Here is an 18696-nt window from a genome sequence, read left to right as displayed (position 1 = left end):
GCTATACCCAGAGAAGGAACACTGGGAAATGAGTGTAAACTATTTGCATTTTTGTTTTCCTTCCCAGGTTATTTCTACCTTCTGAATCCAATTCTTCCTTTGTAACAAGAGAACTGTTCGGTTCTGCACACATATATTGTATCTAGGATATACTATATATAGCATATTTAACATGTATAGGACTGCTTGCCATGGAGGGAGGGCATGAGTTCTGTCAATAAAAAGTTATAATAATAAAAAAAATATATTGCTATTTCTAGGAGGTAAGTAGGTAGTGCAGTGGGTGGAGCACTAGCCCTGAAGTCAGGAGGACCCAAGTTCAAATTTGATCTCAGACACTTAATACTTCCTAGCTGTGTGGCCTAGGCAAGTCACTTAACCCCAATTGCCTCAGCAAAAAACCCCCAGAAAACAAAACAAAACAAAAACTTACTAATTCTGAGTCATTATCTAAATGGTTGTTTTTGCTTTCCTTTCCTGAAGTTCCATGTATACTAATTGATTTTATCAACTGCCCCTGGATTGGTTCAGTTACGTCATACGATCTTGGGTGACTGGCAGGGTGTTGGCAATGAAATAGCTGGCTTTCTTATTTATGGATGAAGTGATGATTAACTGGATTAATTGCTTTACTAGTCAGCTAGTTTCAGAAATTATACAAGATAGACTCATAGACCCCTGATGATATCACCACCAGGAAAGGAAAAACATCGAATCATTCAATTAATAAATAAAATCAGAATTACATAATTTTCCTCTATTAATCACTTTCTGATTCCTTCCTCTTTAATGATGGTATCTCAAAGCTTTCCAGCCTTATTCACCAAAGTTTATTCACCAGCCAGGGTCTCTGTCCCTGAATGGCTTTTGGAAGAAAATGACTCTGGAAAAAAAATAAAATAAAAGGACTACAGACAGGGGTAGAGGAAAGGAGAGAGAGAATTGCTTGTGTCATTGTACCATAAGATCTATGGCAGAAAGAATAAAATAGAAACTATAATTTAAGTGCCCTACTGTGTGTCAGGCACTAAGTTAAGTCCTTCACAAACATTTTTTCATTTGTTAGTATTTGATTTTAATACTTAAAACCATAGGCCTTTATTGCGTTGTTTTAAGTTTATGGATGTTTGATGGATATTCAAGAATTCAGGCAACAAGGACCAAGAGCTTTAATGGGAGGAAGACAGGTTTATTTGATTATTTTCCTGTCTCAGATCAGAAAATTAGATATTACTCAGTAAGGCATCAGCTGTATTGATTTGGGGCTTGGAAGTTTTTTTAAAGAGTAGAAGAATTAGGTGAGGCTAAAGGGAAATGAATAATAAGTTTATTGTAAGCAGACCTTATGGATACAGAGACCCAAAAAACAAAATGTTATCAAATTATGTACCTTATTTTACCAGCTCAAACTAATTGATCACTTTGCACCACTAGTATTGTACCCTGATTTGGCTCCTATTTAATTCTTTATTGAGACTAATACTAGAAAGGAACTCTGTTAGGGTTTAGCACCTACCTCATTTTCCTTCCTTGCATTGCCAAATAATTATACAAGTCCTGAAAGTAAGGGAGAGAAGAATTAAGGGAAAGATTTTTTTTTTTAATTAAATCACTCCTGTATGTGACTTGGTTACAAAATGACTTTAGAAGCATGGTAGGAAGTTAGGGAAACCCTAAGAATCTGCTTGTGGGCTAGATATGAAAAAAGTAGATAATTAAAACCATAGTTCTAGACTTAGCTTAAAAAGGCTGTAGAGACCAGATCCATCCCTCTTATTCTTAAGATGACAAAACTGAAATCCAGAGAAGATGTGATTTGCCCAAAGTCACCCAATAATGATAGTATTAATGTATCCCTTTAGGGTTTGATAAGTACTTTTCAATTGTTATCTCTTTTATCCTCACAACAATCTTGCAAGGTAGGTATTGTTATTATCCCTATTTTATAGTTGAGGAAATTGAGACAGATTGAGTGATTTGGCCAGGGTCATGAAGCTAGTTAAGTTCCCAGAGCAAATTTGAACTCGGGTCTTCCTGGAGGCTCCAGGTCTAGAACTCAACTCTTCCTCCTAAGATGGAAGCCCAGGTCAGCTACCTGTGCCTTTTTCCTCTGAGCTAATACGAGTAGGATTCATTATTGGATCAGATGAATAGATCAGATTTGCAAATCATTGATTTTTCACAAAAAGCAACAATTCTACCCTTCTAAGGGAAATAAATTGTTCTCTTTTAATACTTTGTTAATTCCTAGATTCAACACCCTTGAAGAGATAGTGACTCTCTATGGTTCTGACAATGATACTGAAAGTGTGAATTTACAGCTAAGCACCTTAGAAGGGGAAAACAAAAATCAAGCTGATCTCACAGGTAAAGGAGTCTCTAAGTCAAGCCAAGAAATCTACCAAGCAATTAACTGGTTATAAGCACTATCCTATTCACTTTGCAAAATCTGGTCCCTGTCCTCTGGGAACTTGCAACCAATTTAGGAAGGATTACAAAATTTAGAGTTCCTTAAACCTATGAATTATAAAATTTAGAGCTGGAAGGGAATTTAGAGATCAGTTAGTATAATCTCTTCATTTTCCAGATGAGGAAACAAGATGAAGAAAAGTTGTGACTTGCTCAATGTCATGTAAATAGTAAGTGGCAGAAACAGAATTAGAACTCAGACCTTCTGACTTTAATCCAGTGTTCTTGTGACCCTGTTTCTATATATAAGTAAAAGAAAGTAACAATATAATATAACATATTTAGTATTCTTGATGATCACGCTACAGTCTAGAAAAAAATCTAGCAAATGAAGTCATTAGTGATAAATAAGGTTTTCTGTGCTTAGATAAAAAAATCATTTGCAGAAACACAAGCTATATAAGACATAGCTTGATAGCAATTTGTGTGAAGAAGATTTTAATTAAAATCCAAAAACACTGATTCAAAGACATTACTTTCAAGGTTTCTTTCACTGTGGATAAAGATGAACTAAAATTTAATAGACCATACACTGTCTACAATTGATTGCAAACTCAACCTGATTCAGGAATTTGGTGTAGCAACAAAAAAAATCTAATGCCATCAAGAAGGCTTGGATGCATTTCTCATCTCTTTGGTCGAGGTTCTTCTTGTACTGCTTTAGATTGTGATCAATCCAGGCCCCTTCTTTTCTGTGTCTTTGCTTTAACTCTAAATTGAGTTGCATGCACAGGAGACCTTCCTTCAGGTGTTTTAATATTTTGTAGATATCATTGCAGTGCAGGGATCCTTATCCCTTGCTTTTATTATATAATCAACCTGCCTCTCTTGCTGGCCTTATATCTCTTGGATATTATCTTTTATCCAGCTTCATGTGTACAGGTCAACATTGGCAACATACATTAGCTTATTCATACCTGCAACCTCTCTATTACTCTGTTATTAGTGACCCACAGTTTTAATTCTTCATCCACAGTTTTAATTATTACATTATTATGATTTACTCTAATTCTTGGCCCTAGAGTATCCCTGAGATAAATTGTATTAAATAATGAGTTTAAATTCCATTAGACTTAGGATAGAAAATGCCATCCACATCCAGATAGAGAACAATGGAGACTGAATATGGATTGAAGCCTAGTATTATCACCTTCTTTATTGTTTGTTTTTTTCTTTCTCATGTTTTTTTTTCCCCTTTGGTCTGATTTTTCTTGTATAACATGTCAAATATGGAAATATGTTTAAAAGAATTGGACATATTTAACTGATATCAGATTACTTGCTGTTTTAAAGAGAGGTGAAGTAAAGGAGAAAAATTTGGAACAATGTTTACAAAAATGAATATTGAAAACTATCATTAGAATGTATTTGACCAAGTAAATGACTACTTAAAATTTTTTCTAAATGGGCACAGATGGTATATTAGTAGAAGTTTAGTGTCCAGGAAAAAAAGGAATTGCATTTATATACAGCATATTGCTAATTATATACTAGGCAGAAATCATCTGAAATATTTTGTTTGAGCTCTATGCACCATGTGTTAGAAGTAACATTGTGATGCTCAGGCAAATCCCAAGAAGGGAGAGCCAGATATCAAGGGGACTCAAAATTATGCCACATGAGGACTTGTTAAAGGAACTAGGATTGTTGACTAGAAGTTGGAAGTTACTGTGTGTAAAGAAATCACAGAAAATCATCTCCTTTCTTTCTCCAAAAAGTAAATACTACCATTGTGGTTTTTCTAACTACTGAATACTGAGACCAAACCTATGATTTCATTGAGATAGGGAATTCTAGCGAGAAAGCTTCCCCTTCTGTGTAATTTATGCTCTTAAAGAGTAGCCTGTGGGCATCAAGGTTCAGTCATTTGTCCAGCATTACACAATCAACATGTATCCAAGATGGAACTTGAACCCAGGTCTTCTGTCTCTCACTGTATATTTAGCCTATGTAATTATAGAAACAGAGCATTATTATGGATAAAAAGAATCTTAAACAGCATCAAATTCAACCCCTTCGTTATACAGACATGGAAACAGGTTAAAATCATTCAAGCATATATAATATATTGCATTGAAGTTCTGGGAGAGATAATGAGGTAAGACCTGTTCCTGCACTTAAGGATTATAACCTAGTAATGACGATAAGATATATGCAGAAATAAATATAGCACAAATCAGAAGCATAGGAGTATATAAGAAAATATGAAATCAGATGGAGATTCCCCCAAATATGTAATACTTTGTACATGGACCTTAAACTATGCTAATCTACTTTGTTTCATTCTAATTTTAATTTAAACATAGATTAATGGACATGAGTACCACTGCCTCACAGAGAGAACTTAATACAGATTTGTTGAAAGTGTTCTTTTTACTATACCATAGTATTTTGCCATATCAAGTTTTAACTTTCCTCCCTTTTTCTTTTTATTAGACACTAATACTTCTCATACCCCTGAAACTTCTGGAAAAGGTTTTAAAGCTTTCAGACATCCAGAGCCTCAGGGAGCCCCAGGTGTGATTATGATAGAAAAGCTGATAAATTCCATTCGGGAATACCTTAAGAGTGATCGAAAGGTATGAGCAGATTCTGATAATGTCTATACTTTCATATTCTTTTTTTCTTTTTTTTTAAGCTTTATTAATTATCATTGTTCTTATGCTATATTCATTCCCCAACATTTCCCAACTGCACTACCCTCCTTCCCTGAAACCTCTCTAGTGACAAAGAAAAAAAAATTAAAAACTAGTGCAGAGATCATATCTGACTATATGTAGCATTCTGAACTCATAATTTCTTCTTTGCTAAGAGGAAGGAGGGCCCAATTCTTAATTCTTGATAATCATGTTCAACTGTCAATATTTAGCCTCTGCTTTGGGGTAGGCCCTAGCTTAACTCCTGGATTCCTCAATCAAGTGTGAGTCGCTTAATTTCCCTCTACCTCAACTTCTAATTCTGCAAATGGGACAATAATATTGATACCACCTATATCATAGGTAATAGTCCTTCTTTCTGGGATACTTAATTTTCTAAGACCTGGTCCATGACCATAAGCACTCACTACCTTAGTTTAAATTCCCTTCTATATTTGTTCATATTAGTGAAGAACACAAACAGAAGTGAAATGGCTGCTTTCCTTATTTTTATCCACCATAGCACTTTCCATAAACCTGCTCTCATTCTCATATTTATCCTACAGACTACTTGGAAGGGCTCCTTTATGTTTACTGTGCTTTGTATGTACATTCTCATACCTTTTGTATAAGACCCTTGGGGAAATATGAATGATTCCTAAAGATTCTTGTGAGTGACAAGAATCCCTTTTACATTTCTTTGTAATTGGGATAATTTGTAATTGTATTATCAGAATTGTTTTGGAATTTTTTTTTTCCTTTTTGAACCCTCTTCATTTTAATGGTGTCTATTTATACCTACCTGTTCTTTGAATTTTTAAAAATTTGCTTTCCTAATATTTGGATGCCTCATCAAACTAATCCTAATACTCCTTGTTCTTGGCTGTTATAGATTCTAACATATTAGAGTTAATAATGGTGATTTTATCTCGAGGTTATATTGTTTCCAGTAACATTAAAATTCTTCTTGCTGAGCAAATTGAATTTGGTTAGTAGTAGCATTTCCTCTCAAACATTCACTATCTTCTGAGGGAACTGATAATTATATGTTTGTTTATTTGGGGGCATGTAAAATCATAAATTTAAGCACAGAAATCTTAGGACAAAACAAACTACATATACAACACTAATTAATATGACAATATTGGATCAAATGAAATTACAACATTAAAACGTTTGGAAAAGTTTCTTCACAATTTGATTTGAAGATAAAGGGATTTATTACCAAACAAAAGATAGACAGGATCACAGGAGACAAAATTGATTATTTTGATTGCATGAAATTTTAAAAGTTTTGCACAAACAAAACAAATACAGCCAAAATTAAAAGGAACTTGTAGAGGAGGTAGGGATTACATCAGATTTTTTTGATAAAGGCTTTATTTCTTTAAATATAGGGAACCAAGCCAACGCTATAAAAATAAGAGCCACTCTCCAACTTAGATACGAACAGACAATTTTCAGAATAATTCAAAGCTATCAGTAGTCACATGAAAAAATGATTTAAGTCACTATTGATCCCATTTATCAGATTGGGAACATTACAGAAAAGGAAAATGACAAATGCTGAAAGGCTTGTGGAAAAATAAAAACACTAATACAACCATTGGTGGAATTGTGGACTGGTCCAGCCATTCTGGAGAACAATTTGAAACTATGCATAAATGACTATCAAGCTGTGTATAACAAAATCATTCCTAGGTTTATAACCCAAAATCAAAGGAAAAAAAGGATCTATATGTACAAAAATATTTATAGTGGCTCTTTTTTAGTGGCAAATAATTGAGGGAATGCCCATCAATTGGGGAGTGGCTAAACAGGTTGTGGTATAGGATTATGATGGAATACTCTTGTGTCACAAGAAATGATGAGAAGATTGGGTTCAGAAAAACTTTGGAAAACTTATATGAACTGGGAAAAAGTGATGTGAGCAAGACCAGAAGAATATTGCTTATAGTTACAACAGATAATGATGATCAACTTGTGTTATGGGCCAGAACTCTGAACTTGAAACAAGGATTCTTACAAGGTGCTAACTCAGGGGAATTAATGAGACAATGGCTATTTAGTTTAGCATAGTGATTAATAGTTCTCAAGTTTTGTACATGTACTTAGTACTTAATATAGTTCTACAAGATTCACACCTACAATGATGTAATTATAATAGAGTATATAACAGCCAGCAGGGATCGAGAGACAGATTCATTACGTTGTCCCACTTTGTGGTAGCTGGAGGCTGAAGCACAAGCCCGAGGACTCAGAGCCAGATTCATTCACTTCATCTCACACCACCATGGTGGCTGGCCTATCCTCCTGCATTTCTCCACTGAGAAAAGCCCACTCTGAAAGGCCTCAAGAAAACTAGCCTGGGCCCCAGGCAAGGAAACTAGATTTTGAATGAGACAATAAAGAATTTGGATTTTAACACCCGGCTATTATTTTCGGGGTGATTACTTGGCTGAAAGGAAGGCTGCTCCAAGATCTCCAGAAACCAACAAGAACATTATAAACTTGAAAGATGTGGCTACTCTGATCAATGCAATGATCCAAGATAATTCAGAAGACCTCAAGATGAAAGATGCTATTCATCTCCAGAAAGCAAATTGATGAACTTTAAGTACTAATTAAAGCATACTTTTTGTCACTTTATTCATCTTGGGCTTTTTTTGTTTTTGTTTTTTGTAACTTGGCTAAAATGGAAATGTTTTACATGACTTCATCTTCATATATATAATGAGCATTATATTGCTTGACTTCTCAGTGTGTGGAAGTGGGGCTGGATGGAGGGAATTTAGAACTCAAAATTTAAAAAAATGACAAAACCACTATATGCATGTAAAGTATTAAGGGCAGCATGATATAATGGGAAAGACTATGTGTTAGTTTTGCAGTTTTGCAGTTCTAACTTTATAACTTTAAGGAAATCACTTATGTATGTGCATTCTGATTATTTAAATCCTATAAACCAGTGGCTACTGTAACTTCCCCCATCAGAGATTACTAATTGCCAGTTTTGCCTAATCCTAGGCCTTAGGAAATCACCGAGCAATGGTGATTTCTTCAACAGAGCTCTCAGACACAGTGGCTTGCGAGCTGATTTATTTTACTCAATCACATACTGAACTACTCATGCTACTCCTGCACTCCTCCTACTTCCTGGTCCCACTACTTATATAGGGTCTATGAACCAATAAGAGAAGGCGACATCTCCCATTGATGATGTGTTCTCAATGCAACTAGGGTTCCTGCTTATGAGGCAATTCCTGCTAGCTGCAGAGATCACATCCGGGTGCCTAAGGCATCAAAGCTTTTTTACTTTCCCCTTGCACAATGTGAGGTTCCTCTCCAGACCTTTACAACTCCCTTTTCTTGTTTAGCAGGGACCGCTCATATCATCAAACTAACTTTAACATCAATAATAGCTCACTTAATTAATGAGATTACAAAGTGTATAAAAATAGGACAAAGGCAAACAAAAAGTAAAATAGTAAGAGCTAGGCCTAAGAGGATCTAAAACCAAGAAAAGATAACATCGTGTTCAACCCATTTATTTAGAGGCATTGCCTACAAGTGGAAAATGGAGCAAAGCCTCTCCCCAGCACCATATGAATAGTGGAGGGGGCATGGGAGAAGCACATAAGTCCATTGTCCAGTTCTGTCAGGCTCTTGATGTTGTGCATCAACCAGGACGGTCCAATTCAGCTGCAACACTGGTGCTGTGTTCACCATCTTTGGTGTCATGGTCAGGAGGGAAATGGCTGTTATCTGTGCCTGAAGGGCTTCCAATATCCGGCCAATCCTTTTGGGCCATCATTGGGGACAATATCATTGTCTGGGCCTTCTCTTCTTGATTACCCAGGTCATAGATGTTCCTGATTGGAATCCACTCCTCTGCTGTTGAGTCTGCATCTGCAACAAGAAGAGCATACCCAGGTCCCCAAATCCTGACCCAACCCGGGCCCTTCCAGATGCCATCTAATCCCTTCCACATCACTGTGGAAAGAGGGCCCTTGCCCTTGTTGGCCAGTTTATTATTTAGCTATGCTTTCTGCGTGTGCCATAAGCGCATTGCTGGGGTGAGATTCAAGGAATGTGAAAATTGCAGGTAATTTTATGTATATAATATATTGCTGCATCTAAACAAATCTGCATGAGTCAGGTGGAGGGTTGTGCAAACTCCAACACTCTTGTTTAGACAGGAGCATCTTGAGGGTACAATTAGCCTGTCCAATAATGGCTTGGCCAAGGGTTTATATGGGATTCCAGTGGAATGGGCAATGCCAAATGCAGTGTAGAAGGCAGAAGATGTATAAGCCAGTCCATTATCTGTTTTAAGTACACTCGTAACCTCCCCCTCAGAGATTACTGATTGCTAGTCTTGCCTAATCACAGGCCTTTGGAAATCTCCAGCCATTGCCTCACTGGGCAGTGTTTTTTTATTCAACAGATCGCCTGGACACATCGGCTTGTGAGCTCAAGTCTTTATTCCTCATGATCACATCCTGCACTCCTTGTGCTACTCCTGCACTCCTCCTACTTTCTGGTCCCCACTACTTATATTGGGTCTATGAGGTCCCACACACAGCAAATAAGAGAAGGAGACATTTCCCATTGATGATGTGTTCTCAATGTGACCAGAGTTCCCATTCATGAGGCGATCCCTGCTAGCTGCAGAGATCACATCCGGGTGCCTCAGGCATCAGAGCCTTTTTACTTCCTCATTGCACTGTGTGAGGCTCCTCTCTATACCCTTACAGGCTACATTTAAATTCTCTGGGCGTTGGTTTCTACATCTGCCAAAAGTAAGTTAGACTTGGTTATCTCTGGGGTCTCTTTCAGTTCTAATATTCTCTGATTTAAAAAAAAAAAAAACCTTAAAAACAACATTTATTAAGTTGCTATTACATATTCTTTTTTCCCCCATGAATTCAGGGTGTTCTCGAAAAGCTGGTGTTCTTGCGATCTTTGTCTACTCTCAGTCATGCTATACCCTATGATGAAACCACTGAGTCATTCATTCATGAGAATCTCTCACAAATCCAGAATGCTATAACTGTGAGTATTTTAGTCTTATTAAAATTTCATAAATTATCCAGGATTCATTTTTTCACCAACAAAATTTTCAGTGCCTCTTTAATATTTACTAATACTTTCATCCTTCCTCTCTCAACTACAAATGGATTTTTAATGGCATGACTGTTAAATGGGCATGAGTATTTGCCTCAAGCAAAACTGAGAAGTAAGCCAAGTTTGTTTTGGGTACCTTCTTTGCCTCCACTCCAACAACAGACTACCTTCCTTTACTCTCATTTCTGGAATTGGGATGGGAATTCTTCAATACTGTCAGATTATTAGTTGATAACTAAAATGTTAGCTGTGACTTCTGCATAATATAGGCTACAAGCCCTTTTCAACAATGGTGATATGAGCTAGCATGCTGTCCAGAAGTGTGAGAGAGCACTGATAACAATATGTGAGATATTCCTCTGGAATCTCATAATGGCTTTACAGTTGCACAGATCAGCTGGTGTGGAGGCTAGTGGTACTGATACTTCTACTGGAGTATTTAGGTGAGCCAAATAACAGGAATGGGATTGGTTTATCTCTGATCAAGCTAGCATTATGAAGTGGGCAAAAACATTGTGAAAAAGAATGAAATATGTTCAGGAGCAGGACTCAACTTCAGTGCTAGAGCTTGTGTCTTTCTCCTCCCATTTCTTTTTTCTTTTCTTTTTTTTTTTTTAATAGCCTTTTATTTACAGGTTATATGTATGGGTAACTTTACAGCATTGACAATTGCCAAACCTCTTGTTCCAATACTCCCATTTCTTCATAATGATGAATGAAGATGTAACATCTGGACTGATGCTCATTCTGCTTCTGATTTCATATACAGTATGTACTAGAATTAGAAAAGGCTTTGATAATAAATGTATAGGTCAGATACATTCTTTATTTTTATTTTTTCTCCAAATGAATGCAAATAGTTTTCACTCTCGCAAAACCTTGTGCTCTGAATTTTTCTCCCTCCCTCCCTTTTACCCTCTTCCATAGACAGTGACCAATCTTATATGAGTTAAATATGTGCAGTTCTTCTAAACATATTTCCATCATTTATCATGCTGCACAAGAAAAATCAGATAAAAAAGGAAGAAAAATGAGAAAGAAAACAAAAGGCAAACAAACAACAAAAAATGAAAAAATTATGTTGTATGCTACACTCAGTTTCCACAGACCTCAAACATGTTTGTACATGTGGGTCCTTTTCCCTTTTTTATGATCTCTTTAGAATACAGACCCAGTAGAGAGACTGCTGGATCAAAAGGTATGCACAGTTTGATAGATCAGATGCATTTTAAAAAATTCTTATCCTGAACTTAACCAATGTCAGTTGATACCAGCATTTCTGCATACATAAAACAGAAAAAAGAGTGACTTATGAAACCTCATATCTCTACTATAAATTTTGCTTTAAATGTATGTGTATGTGTGTGAGCTTTCACCTCACAGAAGTGAGGGAGTAGGAGGACTAAGTAGGGGAAGATTGAAAGACTGCTATCTTGGAATACCAGGCACAGCTGTCCTGGTTTACAGCCGCAGGTGAGAAGGACCTAACAAATGCCAAGTGAATGCAGTAGCAGAGGGACAGAAATCCTGCTGCAGTTGGGCAGTTGGAATCCTTGGTTTCAACGATACGGCAAAAGGGAAACCTGAAGTTTGCAACCATCGTAGGAACCACAGGGAGCAGAGAATGTTTATAGGGCAGCCTGACTTAGAAGTGGAGAGAAGTGCCTGACGTTGGACCTCTACAGAGTTCAAAAAATAATAAGACAAACCTAGGGCCCAGGGCAGCATTACCCATACTCAAGGGCTAGAACCTTATTATAATAAAATGCTAAAATATAAAAATAAAAATTAGTAAGAAAGGAGAGAGAACCTGACTTTAGACAGCTGCTGTGGGGATAGAGAAGATATGGGTTCACTGTCAGAGGAAGATGAACTTTAAAAAAGGCACTTCTACCTTAAGGAAAAATATCAAATGGTTACAAGCTTAAAAAGATTTCTTGGAAGAACTTCAAAAGTCAACAAGGAAGATCAAGAACAATTAGGGCAATCCAAGAAAATTATGAAGAGAGTCATTTGATTGGAATAAAGATCTAAGAACTTAAGGAAGAAAGTAACCCCTTGAAAACTAGAATTGGGCAAAGGGAAGAGAATGATGTTATATAAGACACCAAGAAATATAAGCCAGAATCAAAAGAATGAAAAAATAGAAGAGAATCGAAACGTCTCATTAAAAAAGCAGCTAGTCTAAAGAACAGAGAGATCAAAGTGAGGCAATATCATAATTATTAGACTCCCTGAAAGTTAAAATCAAAAAAAGAATCCTGATTCAATATTACAAGAAATCATTAAGAGAATTGTTTTGAAGTGCCAGAAAAAAATCTACTAATTACCACCTGAAAGAGATCCAAGGATGAAAACTTGAAGGAATATCATAGTCAAGTCTCAGAGTTCCCAGATTAAGGACAAAATACTACAAGCAACAAGAAAAATCAATTTAAATACTGTGGAGCTACAGTCAGCATCACATAAGATAGCAACTTCTACAACTAAAAGACCATAGCGTCTTAAAACATATTTCAAAGAGCAAAAGACCTAGAGTTATGACCAAAAATAACTTATCTAGCAAACTTGTGTATAATCCTGAATGACAAAAAGTAGATATTTAACGAACTGAAAGATTTTCAGGTATTTGTGACAAAAACACTAGAACAATAGAAAATTCATCATATAAGATCAAGGAGAAATATAAGGTAAATATTAAAGACCAATTATAAGGGATTCAATAAGGTTGTATTTTTTTTTTATTATATGTGCAAATGCTGTCAGTATTCTTGAGATGGTCATTATCACTTGAATAGTTTGGAGAAAGGTTGGGATTGATGGAGTGATTTAAAAAAAAACAAAATTGGATAGTAAAAAGTAATAAGGAGTAATTATCTTATACAACTGAAGCATGAAAGGAAGAACTGTGAAAGCATGAAAAGGAGGCAGGTGGGAGTGGCAGGCTGGTATTGCCAGAACTTTACTTTCATTGACTCTAGTATAAAGAGAACAAGATATACATCTAAAAGAATATAAAAGTTTTAAATTTATAAAGGAATAAGTGGTTGAGAGGATAGGGACTTTTATTTTTTATTTATTTATTTATTTTTGGCTTCTACCTATATCTTTATTTTTTTTTTAAATAACTTTTTATTGACAGAACCCATGCCAGGGTAATTTTTTACAACATTATCCCTTGCACTCACTTCTGTTCCGATTTTTCCCCTCCCTCCCTCCACCCTCTCCCCCAGATGGCAAGCAGTCCTATACATGTTAAGTAGATTACAGTAGATCTTAAATACAATGTATGTGTGCAGAACCGAACAGTTTTCTTATTGCTCAGGGAGAATTGGATTTAGAAGGTATAAATAACCTGGGAAGAAGAACAAAAATGCAAGCAGTTTACATTCATTTCCTAGTGTTCTTTCTTTGGGTATAGCTGCTTCTGTCCATCCTTGATCAATTGAAACTCAGTTGGATCTTGTCTTTGTTGAAGAAATCCACTTCCATCAGAATACATCCTCATACAGTATCGTTGTTGAGGTATATAATGATTTCCTGGTTCTGCTCATTTCACTCAGTGTCAGTTCATGCAAGTCTCGCCAATCCTCTCTGTATTCGTCCTGTTGGTCATTTCTTACAGAACAATAATATTCCATAACATTCATACACCACAATTTACTCAACCATTCTCCAATTTTATAGACTCTAATTTTATAGCCATCAACTTTGCTAAAATTGTGGATTATTTCTAATAACTTTTTAGTAGAATCTCTGGGGTTCTCTAAGTATACCATCATATCATCAGCAAAGAGTGATAATTTGGTTTCCTCATTGCCTATTCTTATTCCTTTAATATCTTTTCCAGCTCTTATTGCCAAAGCTAGCATTTCTAATACAATATTAAATAGTAACAGTGATAGTGGGCAACCTTGTTTCACTCCTGATCTTATTGGGAATGGTTGCAGTTTGTCCCCATTACATATGATGCTTATTGCTGGTTTTAAATAGATGCTACTAAGTTGCTGGTTATAAAATAAACCCACATAAGTCATCAGCATTCTTATATATCACTAACAAAATCCAACAGTCAGAGTTACAAAGAGAAATCCCATTTAAAGTAACTACTGATAGTATAAAATATTTAGAATCTATCTGCAAGGGAAAATCAGAAACTTTATGAGAAAAACTACAAAACACTTTCCATACAAATTAAGTCTGAACTAACTAACTGGAAAAATATTAAATGCTCTTGGATTGGGCAAGCAAATATAATAAAGATGACAATACTACCTAAACTAATCTATTTATTTAGCGCTATACCAATCAGACTTCCCAAAAACTATTTTGATGACCTAGAAAATAACAACAAAGTTCATATGGAAAAACAAAAAGGTCAAGAATTTCAAGGAATTAATGAAAAAAAATCAAATGAAGGTGCCTAGTGTACCAGATCTAAAATTATATTATAAGGCAGCGGTTACTAAAACTATCTGGTATTGGCTAAGAAATAGACTGTTGATCAATGGAATAGGTTAGGTTCAAAGGACAAACAGCCAATAACCTTAATTATCTAGTGTTTGACAAACCCAAAGACCCCAGTTTTTGGGATAAGAATCATTATTTGACAAAATTGCTGGGAAAATTGGAAATTAGTATGGCAGAAACTAGCCATTGACCCACACTTAACAATTACACCAAGATAAGGTCAAAATGGGTTCATGATCTAGAAAAGAATGAGATCATAAATAAATTGGAAGAGATAGGATAATTTACCCTCAGACCTGTGGAAGAGGAAGGAATTTATGACCAAAGAAGAACTAGAGATCACTATTGACTACAAAATTGAAAATTTTGACTATATCAAATTGAAAAGTTTTTGTACAAACAAAACCAATGCAGGCAAGATTAGAAGGGAAACAATAAAGTGGGAAAACATTTTTAACAATCAAAGGTTCTGACAAAGGACTCATTTCCAAAATATATAGAGAATTGACTCCAATTTATAAGAAATCAAGCCATCTCCAATTGATAAATGGTCAAAGGATATGAACAGACAATTTCAGATGATGAAATTAAAACTATTACTTACTCATAAGGAAAAGTGTTCCAAATCACTATTGATCAGAGAAATGCAAATTAAGACAACTCTGAGATACCACTATACACCTGTCGATTGGCCAGAATGACAGGGAAAGATAATGCAGAATGTTGGAGGAAGTGGAAACAGGGACACTGATACATTGTTGGTGGAATTGTGAATACATCCAACATTCCTGGAGAGCAATTGGAACTATGCCCAAAAAGTTATCAAACTTGCGTACCCTTTGATCCAGCAGGTTCTACTGGCTTATACCCCAAAGAGATACTAAAAAAGGGAAAGGGACCTGTATGTGCCAAAATGTTTGTGGCAGCCCTGTTTGTAGTGGCCAGAAGCTGGAAAATGTATGGATGCCCATCAATTGGAGAATAGTTGAGTAAATTGTGGTATATGAATGTTATGGAATATTATTGTTCTGTAAGAAATGACCAACAGGACGAAAACAGAGAGGATTGGCAAGACTTACATGAACTGACGCTGAGCGAAATGAGCAGAACCAGGAAATCATTATATACCTCAACAACGATACTGTATGAGGATGTATTCTGATGGAAGTGGATTTCTTCAACAAAGACTGAGATTCAATTGATCAACAAAGACTCAGTTTCCAACTGAGTTTCAATTGAGCAAGGATGGACAGAAGCGGCTACACCCAAAGAAAAAACACTAGGAAATGAATGTAAACTGCTTGCATTTTTGTTCTTCTTCCCAGGTTATTTATACCTTCTAAATCAATTCTCCTTGAGCAACAAGAAGACTGTTTGGTTCTGCACACATATAATATATCCAAGATCCACTGCAATCTATTTAACATGTATAGGACTGCTTGCCATCTTTGGGGAGAGGGCGGAGGGAGGGAGGGGAAAAATCGGAACAGAAGTGAGTGCAAGGGATAATGTTGTAAAAAACTACCCTGGCATAGGTTCTGTCAATAAAAAGTTATTAAAAAAAAAAGAATTGATAAACAGAAAAAAAAATAAATAGATGCTACTGATTATTTTAAGGAAAAGTCCATTTATTCCTTATACTCTCAAGTGTTTTTAATAGGAATGGATGCTGGATTTTATCAAATGCTTTTTCTGCATCTATTGAGATGATCATATGGTTTTTGTTAATTTGGTTATTAATATGGCCAATTATGCTCATAGTTTTCCTAATATTGAACCAGCCCTGCATTCCTGGTATAAACCTTACTTGATCATGGTGAATTATCCTGGGATGATTTTCTGTAGTCTTTTGCTAATATTTTATTTAAGATTTTAGCATCAATATTCATTAGGGAGATTGGTCTATAATTTTCTTTCTCTGTTTTCAACCTACCTGGTTTAGGTATCAGTACCATGTCTGTGTCATAAAAGGAATTTGGTAGGACTCCTTCATTCCCTACTTTTTCAAATAATTTATAAAGCATTGGGACTAATTATTCTTTGAATGTTTGGTAGAATTCACATGTAAATCCATCTGGTCCTGGGGATTTTTTTTTAGGGAGTTGATTAATAGCTTGTTCTATTTCTTTTTCTGAAATGGGACTATTTAAGCAATTTACTTTTTCCTCTGATAATCTGGGAAGCCTATATTTTTGGAGGTAGTCAGGATAGGGACTTTTAGAAGGGTGTGTAGATTGCTATTTAGAACAGTATGGGATGTGAATTGGGGAGGTTGTGGTTAAAAGTAAACCAGATGGATGAGGAGAGATAGGGCAAAAAGAGAGGCTGAGAAGGACAATAATGAGAAAAAAATGGATGAAGGTAAATACACATATACTATTATAACTTTGAATGTGAATGGTATGACTTCACTCATAAAACAGGAACAGATAGCAAAATAGATTAAAAATCAGCATCTGACAATATGTTGTTTACAAAAAAAAAAAAACCTTAAAAATGAGAGATGCACACAGAGTTGAAATAAATGACTGGAATAGAATTTATTATGCTTCAATTGATGTAAAAATAAAGCAGGGAATAACAATCATGATCTCAAACAAAATTAAAGCTGTTATGATCAAAGGTATCATAGATAATGAAACAATAAGTTTACATAAATTACAGGCTGAAATAAACATTAGTACTATAATAGTGAGGGGCTTTAATATTCTCCTCTCAGAAGTAGATAAATTTAGCCAAAAAAGTAAACAAGAAGTCAGGGAAGTAAATAGAATTTCAAATAAATTAGATATGATATCTAGAGAGAATTGAATGGGAGTAGAAAGGAATACATTGTTTTCTCAGTGATATATGATACTTTTTACAAAGATGGACCACATATTAGGATATGAAAATTTACAGCGAAAAGCAGAAATATTAAATGCATGCTTTTCAGATCACAATGAAATAAAAATTATATTTAATAAGAGACCATGGAAACATAAGAACTAATCAGAGGCTAAACAACCTATTATAAAAGAAATATAGGGACTTTTAGAAGGGTGTGTAGATTGCTATTTAGAACAATATGGGGTGTGAATTAGGGAAGTTGTGGTTAAGAGTAAACCAGATGGATGAGGAGGGATAGGGCAAATAAGTAAATAAAACAAATCATAGAAACAATAATTTCATCAAAGAAAATGATAATGATGAGACAAAATATCAAAAGCTATGGGATACAACAAAAGCAGGATCAAAGGAAAATTCATATCTATAAATGTATACAACAATAAAATAGAAAAAAAGCAGACCAAGGAATTGGGTATGCAATTTTAAAAAACTAGAAAGAGAACAACTAAAAATTCCCAATTAACTTCTAGATTGGAACCCCTAAAAATTAAAGGTGAATTTAATAAAATCAATTAATAAAAGCATTGAAATAACAAATAAAACTAGGAGTTACCTTTATAAAAAGTAAAATAAACCATTGGTTAATATTATTTTTTTAAAAATAGAAAACCAAATCACTAATATTAAAAATGAAAAGGGTACACGTGCCACTAACAGAATTAAATCAAAGCAATTATAAAGTTATTTTGTTCAAATATATGCTAATAAATTTAATAATTTAAGTGAAATTGAAGAATATTTACAAAAAAATAAACTGCCTAACTTAAAGGAGAGAAAAATAGAATATTTAAGTAGATATATTTTAGAAAAACAAATTCAATGGCCATAAATGAGTTTCCTAAAAAAACTCCAGAAAAACCCAGCAGAATCAAAAGTATTTACAAGTGTATTCTATCAAACATTTAAATACCAACTAATTTCTTTTTTTTTTTTAATTTAATAGCCTTTTATTTACAGGATATATGCATGGGTAACTTTACAGCATTAACAATTGCCAAACCTCTTGTTCCAATTTTTCACCTCTTACCCCCCCCACCCCCTCCCCTAGATGGCAGGATGACCAGTAGATGTTAAATATATTAAAATATAAATTAGATACACAATA

General features: G+C 35.0%; 1 protein-coding gene across 2 annotated transcripts in view; it reads left to right on the top strand.

Moving 5' to 3' along the window:
• Positions 1-18696, top strand: part of MROH8 (maestro heat like repeat family member 8) — a 58112-nt gene that overhangs the window by 5165 nt on the left and 34251 nt on the right. For both annotated transcript variants that reach the window (XM_031954042.1, XM_031954043.1), the window contains exons 2-4: positions 2252-2367; positions 4906-5048; positions 10038-10160. In XM_031954042.1, coding sequence (XP_031809902.1) covers positions 2252-2367; positions 4906-5048; positions 10038-10160 — 382 coding nt within the window. The remainder of the gene's footprint in view (positions 1-2251; positions 2368-4905; positions 5049-10037; positions 10161-18696) is intronic.

This window comes from Sarcophilus harrisii, chromosome 2, assembly GCF_902635505.1.
Source record: "Sarcophilus harrisii chromosome 2, mSarHar1.11, whole genome shotgun sequence".
NCBI lineage: Eukaryota > Metazoa > Chordata > Mammalia > Dasyuromorphia > Dasyuridae > Sarcophilus > Sarcophilus harrisii.
This window is presented reverse-complemented; position numbering and strand designations above follow the sequence as displayed.